This window comes from Engraulis encrasicolus, chromosome 9 (genome assembly GCF_034702125.1).
Source record: "Engraulis encrasicolus isolate BLACKSEA-1 chromosome 9, IST_EnEncr_1.0, whole genome shotgun sequence".
Lineage (NCBI taxonomy): Eukaryota > Metazoa > Chordata > Actinopteri > Clupeiformes > Engraulidae > Engraulis > Engraulis encrasicolus.
This window is the reverse complement of record NC_085865.1, coordinates 54,939,320-54,946,649: the sequence shown is the minus strand read 5'-3', so window position 1 is coordinate 54,946,649 and position 7,330 is coordinate 54,939,320. Positions and strand designations below refer to the sequence as shown.

The 7,330-nt window shown below is 44.7% G+C and overlaps 1 protein-coding gene across 1 annotated transcript in view; it reads left to right on the top strand.

Moving 5' to 3' along the window:
- dlec1 (DLEC1 cilia and flagella associated protein) overlaps positions 1–7,330 on the top strand; it is a 54,176-nt gene that overhangs the window by 16,908 nt on the left and 29,938 nt on the right. Inside the window, exons 10-16 of the mRNA XM_063206354.1 lie at positions 163–253; positions 1,829–1,985; positions 3,889–4,081; positions 4,545–4,621; positions 4,885–5,044; positions 5,322–5,415; positions 6,982–7,112. Coding sequence (XP_063062424.1) covers positions 163–253; positions 1,829–1,985; positions 3,889–4,081; positions 4,545–4,621; positions 4,885–5,044; positions 5,322–5,415; positions 6,982–7,112 — 903 coding nt within the window. The remainder of the gene's footprint in view (positions 1–162; positions 254–1,828; positions 1,986–3,888; positions 4,082–4,544; positions 4,622–4,884; positions 5,045–5,321; positions 5,416–6,981; positions 7,113–7,330) is intronic.

Below are 7,330 nucleotides of genomic sequence, written 5' to 3'. Positions count from 1 at the left end.
TGCTTACTGAATACATGTGTGTGTGTGTGTGTGTGTATGAGTGTGCTTACAAAAAGCTTTTACATGTCTACAGTTCAGGAGTGCTGACGTGTGTGTGTGTGTGTGTGTGTGTGTGTGTGTGTGTGTGTGTGTGTGTGTGTGTGTGTGTGTGTGTCCTCTCAGCTGGTGTTCTTCCCCACGTCAGCTGGTCCCTTCTCTGAGTCCTTCACCATTGTGTGTGACAACTGCCAGGTCAGGGACATCACAATTAAAGGTACAGTGACACACACACACACACGTTACATGGCATTGTGTTACACTTAGCTGATGCTTTTATCCAAAGCGGCTTACCGTTACATATATGCAGGGTATTGGTTACAGTCCCTGTGGGGTCAGGTGCTTTGCTCAAGAGATGAGTGTGGGATTCGAACCAGCAACCCTCTGATTTTAAGTCCTCCACCTCAACCATTAGGCCACGGCTATGATTTGTCTATGGTATAACTATATAGGCGTATAAGTACATGATGTATAAATATATGAGGCTGTATATTAGGTCCAGTGTGACTACCTACAGTAGTACCTATAAAAAACCTCTTAAGGTCCTGAGCCATAGGCATAATGCAGTGCAATATGAGGTGCAATATGAGTTGAGCTTTAGCTGTAATACAATATGAATTGCTTTCTGTATGTGTTTATGGGGGCATCACCATGGTAATGGTGGAGATGTCAACACTGGCCTTTGGTTATAGCTCTGGCCAAACCTGTTAGACTGCTGTAGTAGAAAATGATCTGCCAGCAGCAGCCACCGGGCATCCCATCCAGCATTATCACCATGGTAATAAGAGGACTAAAGGTCAGCTATGTTTCCACAACGCTGACTTCAGCCATTCAACTTTCACACAATGACAATGCACATACGTATATGTCACACAGTGGTGAGAAGTGCCATAGCCCTTTCATTCAGGTGGGATCGTAGGTCAATCCAATTCACTGCTGATCATAACTACATCATAACTACACTGCTATGACAGTGCCAAGAGGTGACTGAGGCTCTGCATGAAAGGGTTAAACACCACTGATGCCACTAATCTACACTTATGGGTAACTATAAATTAAGTCATACACTTTGCTTAACATGCAATATTGCCATGTTTGTAAGGTCACTGTTTTGGAGTTTGCTTGCACCCCTACTGTATTTCAAACACAGGGGAAATAACACAAAATTCCACTAGCTTTGTAGAGGACTTAGAAAGAGAAAACTTAAAGACGTCCTCTCAACATCATTTCATTGATATTGCTGTGTTCCCCATTGTTATAGAATGTGTTACGTGTTGGTCCTGTTTTAAGAAACGTTCTGGATGCTTTGTTTCAAGCCATTTTTGCAAGCTAGCAAGGTGGCTTGTGGAGAAACGAGAGGGTCTTCCGGGTTTGTCGTCTAAAACGGTCTCTGATTGGCTCCCTCCTCCTGCTCTGCGGAGAGATCATCTAAAGTCAGAGTCGCCTCTTCCTCGGGTGGTACTGCACTATAGGGGCTCCAACAGCATTGCCTTTGTTGGCAACGCCTTCTTTCGATGTGACGCAACACAGAAAGGCTTTCGTGATTCGTTCGTTTCTCTGCATTGTTTATGTTAATTGGGAAACACCAGGAAATACAGCCAGCCGAGGTGACGCACCGCTATGAGAGCCTTTCATGTAAGTTTAACTTGGGGTGACCGTCCGATTTTCAAAAGGAGTGAGTAAAACTGTGTTTTATCGAAAGTTGGCCTTTAAGTGTAATAAATAAGTTTTATCTCATATAAGGAAATGTGTGTGTGTGTGTGTGTGTATGTGTGTGTGTGTGTGTTTGCAGGAGAAGCCCAGGTGGTGGCTGTAGAGCTGGTGTCGGGGGGAGAGGAGAGGCCGGTGTTTGGAGAGCTGTTTGATGTCACTGCAGAACACTTCATACGCTTCGAATCCACCAACCCCTATGCTACACTCCGCAAGACACTGGTGGTCAGGAATAACCTGTACGCTACACACACACACACACACACACAAGCACGCACACACATACACACACACACACACACACACACACACACACACACACACACACACACACACACACACACACACACACACACACACACACATACACACACACACACACACACACACACACACACACACACACACACACGCGCACACACACACACACATACACACTATACTTAGGAAGACCATCAGGAATAACCTGTACAACACACACACACGCATGCCTCTCCTCTGCTCTTCTCTTCTTTCCTCTTCTCTTCTCTTCTCTTCTCTTCTCTTCTCTTCTCTTCTCTTCTCTTCTCTTCTCTTCTCTTCTCTTCTCTTCTCTTCTCTTCTCTTCTCTTCTCTTCTCTTCTCTTCCCTTTTCTTCTCATATACTCCAGACATTCCAGGGAAGTGATGTGGTGTTCATGTTCAGTGTTGTATGTAATGCGATGCTGTGCTGTGTCCCGTAGCTGATGCTATTACATCTGAATGGCAGTATCTGTTGAGCAAACTCCAATTAGTCTACCCATGTGTCTAGATATGTGATGGACCATGTAGAGCATTCTATCAAAACAATCTGCAGTCTTATCAAAACATTGAAGTGTCTATGGCAACCTGGAATGATATGCTGTAGAAGAACATTCTGTACCACAGCATATAACAATACCAATAGCAATAGGATTTGTGTAGCACATTATCATACATACAGAGAAGAAAAAAATATTGTTGAAGGTAGAAAGTATTATGTTAAGGAAAGGACAAGTTGTTGATGGCAAGGCGGAGGCTTAGAAGTCCAGCTGCATGCGCAGCACGAAGATGGAGTTGCCTTTGCCAAGACTTTGTGGAACCGGTTAACCTCGAAGGCCGTTATCATGCTTATCTGCCGTTAGGGTAGGCTAGGGTCTTTTTTAAAATCTTTTAAGTTGTAGAAACCATGCCAACTGCACCAGAATCTGGTGAGCGAGATACAGGTAGACGCTTCACTATTTAGACACACCTAGAATCTTTGTTTGGAATGCAGACGGTTTGATTATTTAATTTTCCGTAGATCATGTGCATGATTTCTACAAAGTTGTCTCTCAGATACCCGTTGCCATTCCAACCAAAGATTCTAGGCAAGTCTAAGTTACACTCATCCGATAGAAGCTTAACCGGTTCCATGGAATTAATGGCCACCCCATCAGCCAATCAGAAAAGAGAAGTCTGTTGCAAAGGTAGAGTAGATAACAAACTATGAGATAGAGAGCAGATAAAAAAACTATGAGAGTAGATAAACTATGACTAAAGGCAGATGAAAATAAAGCTGTTTTTAATTAAAACATGATAATGTTGGGGCAGTTTCTGTGGGTTTTTTTTGTTCGTTCCGCTTTCCTACACTCTCTCTTTTGAGTTATCAAACTTGTATGGTGCTTTAGGTTTGCTAAAAATCATTTCAACTTTGGTAGGAGTTACATATACATATCATGATATACGGTATATACGGTACCACAGTATGCATGTCTAGTTCTAGAGAACCTGTGCTGTTTTGGGGGCTTGGTGCTCAGTCTGCTGCCGTGGTACACTTGGAGAGGCCTCAAACCGACTGCTCAATCAAACACTGATAGATTGATTAATTGATTGCTAGGCATACAATATTACATTATATGAAGGATTTATTGGCTTTTTTGTGAAAGTAGAGTGACAGTGTTTGGGATGTGTGTGTGAATCATGAATAGCTGTTTTCATATGTTGTGATAGCCTGATTTGTTGTGTGTCTGTGTGTGTGTGTGTGTCTGTGTGTGTGCGTGTGTGTGCGTGTGTGTGCGTGTGTGTGTGTGTGTGTGTGTGTGTGTGTGTGTGTGTGTGTGTGCATGCCTGTGTGTGCTCGTGTGTTTGTGCGTGCGCGTGTAGGAATCTGGACTTGGTGTTTGAGTGGCGGGTGATGCGGCCCAATCTGCAGGCTCTTCTGCCTGGCCAGCCTCCTGACCCCGCCCTCATCCAGCACGATGTCGCCGATGACGATGGCTTCCTCATCATGCCCTCCAGTGGCATGCTGAAGCCACTACAAGACACACACTTCACTGTCATCTATAACCCCCACGAGGTATTGCGCACACACACACACACACACACACACACACACACACACACACACACACACACACACACACACACACACACACACACACACACACACACACACACACACACACACACACACACACACACACACACACCAACATGCCAGTATTTGTGAGGACTTTCCATAGACTCCAATGCATTTTACAAAAATGTGAAAGGTGAAATGTCAGGTTGTGATCCTCACAATAGTGATATAACAAGTACAAACACACACACACACACACACACACACACACACACACACACACACACACACACACACACACACACACACACACACACACACACACACACACACACACACACACACACACACACACACACACACACACACCAACTTTTTGAGTTGTGCGTTGGTGTCTTGTCTCTGTCAGATATAGGAGTAACACCTATAATATCTCTGTATTTTGTGTTGTCTCTGTTAGTTAAAGGAGTACCACAGTGTTTGCCACCTGGTCATCAAGGATGTACCTGAACTGCCCCAAAACACACCAGCGGAATGGTATAATATGATATAATATGATATGATATTGTAATGTAATGTAATGCAGTATAATATAATATAATGTAATGTGGATATGTGTATGTATTTGTATCATTCACGTGTGTGTGTGTGTGTGTGTGTGTGTGTGTGTGTGTGTATGTGTGTGAGTGTGAGTGTGAGTGTGTGTGTGTGTGTGTGTGTGTGTGTGTGTGTGTGTGTGTGTGTGTGTGTGTGAGTGTGAGTGTGTGTGTGTGTGTGTGTGTGTGTGTGTGTGTGTATAGTGTGGCTGTGGTGCCGTGTCCGGGGCGTGTGTGTGACGTAGTTGCTATGGAGGTGGAGGTGAAGGGATCTACTGAACCGTACCAGATACTGCTAGAGCCCTACGCCATACTGCTGCCGGGAGAGACATACATACACACCACCATACGCAGGAGGTTTATGGTAAATACACACACACACACACACACACACACACACACACACACACACACACACACACACACACACACTAGAGCCTTACACAATGCTGCTGCCCGGAGAAACATACCTGTACAATATATACATGACATCACCATACGCAGGAGGCTAATGGTAAACACACACACACACACACACACACACACACACACACACACACACACACACACACACACACACACACACACACACACACACACACACACACACACACGTGTGACCAATGGGCCTGATGTTTCAGATGTGGAACCACAGCAAGTCTGTGATCCGTTTTGAGTGGGAACGCATCACAGAGGGCCACATCATCGAGGTGGAGCCCCCTACAGGAGAAATAGGTAAGTGGTAAAGATGTCATCAGACAGATACAGTAGCTACCTCAGGCATAGTCAGGCCAGCCTTGAGGTTTTCACTGTCCTCAACCCTTGTAAGGTGTTCTTGTCTTTTGGACCCGTTTCTAGTTCTTTGCTTGACAAAAATAGTAGAAATTATAAGTTCACATTGAGATTCACTGGCCTTGACTAATTTTCTGGAACATGAAGCTGGGGAAAAAAATGTGAAAATGTGTTTTTTTATGATTTTTCCAAAGGACCCGAACATCGAACACCTTCTATGTAACAAAAACACAAAATGTTAAATCGAGGTCCTGCTTTTACTGTAGAGGCCTTTGAAAGCCGGCCCTATATAGCATGTTTATAAATGATACGAAATGCATGTTCTGTTAAAAAACAAAAGTTCGAGAGAAGCGTAATGAAACTTGCCATTCCTGATTTACCACCTTCTTTCTTTTCTCCACTCAACTGTCATTTGTCTGAATTCAGCGCGAAAAGATAGGCATGCCTATTTAACCAGCTGCATCTCATTCTCCGCTGTGCTGTCATTTGGGAGAATTTCAACACACTGGAATTTGGAACTCCCCTTAAATAACTAGCATTTATTCTCTGCTCACCTGTCTCCTGTCAGAAATGTTCTTTCTCACTTGCACCCACCACCTCTCTTTCGCCTGCTGCTGTTCGATTCGATTCGTCAGGTGTCTTGCCCAAGCTTCCTCCCAGTTCACCTCGCTCCATTGTTCTCCGACCATCATCTCCCAGGGGTTGTCCGCTCAGAATTCGCACATATCTGCGGGCGCAGATACTGCCCGAGCTCTCAGTGGCACCCCGTACTCCCGAGCTCGAGAAGCTTTAGTGCATCATAGACATTTCTCGGCCGTGGCAGTACTTAACTACACAGTCTCACCCCAAGTAGTCAATATCTGAGTACCTTTGACCAGACTGCAATTTTTGACGTCTTGGGTATTCCTTCTACGTCACATTTTGACTATGTCCTCAAAGGCGCCCCCTTGTGGCAGCATAACGTCTTTGAGTTAAGGTTTAGGAATAGGTTTAGGGTTAGGCCACATAGTCAAAATGTGACGTGGAAGGAATACCCAAGACGTCAAAAATTGCAGTCTGGTCCAAGGTAGTCAGAAATTGACTACTTGGGGTGAGACTGCGTTGGTACTTAAGCACCACGGCCAGCGATCTTGCCCAATACGCCACGTAATCTGTCTCAGCTTCTTGAGTGCAGTGGTCCCTGCGGACCCCGTGAAGCACTTTGATGATCGGTCCACTGTGTGGACAGCCTCGCTCCTGCGAGAGCGGCACGATCACCAGGAGTCCGTTCTCCAGCGAGAACAAAGATGTATGGATACATCCTTAATCAAAATTTGTGTGTGTGTGTGTGTGTGTGTGTGTGTGTGTGTGTGTGTGTGTGTGTGTGTGTGTGTGTGTGTGTGTGTGTGTGTGTGTGTGTTACAGCCTAATGAGTTTGTGGATATGGAGCTTTTGTTGACAGGAGTGTGTGTGTCTCTGTATCTGTTTGTGTGCGTGCGCGTGTGTGTGTTTGTTTGTATGTATCATCAGAGCCTAATGAGTGTATGGATATGGAGTTGGTTCTGACGGGAGGCAAACCAGACCACGTGGCCTTGAACCTCCCCTGTCACATCCAGCACCACACACACCCCATTGGCCTACCCATAGACATCAGGTTTAAGGTAACACACACACACACACACACACACACACACACACACACACACACACACACACACACACACACACACACACACACACACACACACACACACACACACACACACACACACACACACCTTATTTCTTACTTACAGTACAGTTTACAACACAACATATATTCGTTTTACTTACTTATGCATTGACAATTTTTTGTATATTTTTACTTATTTTTCTTCAC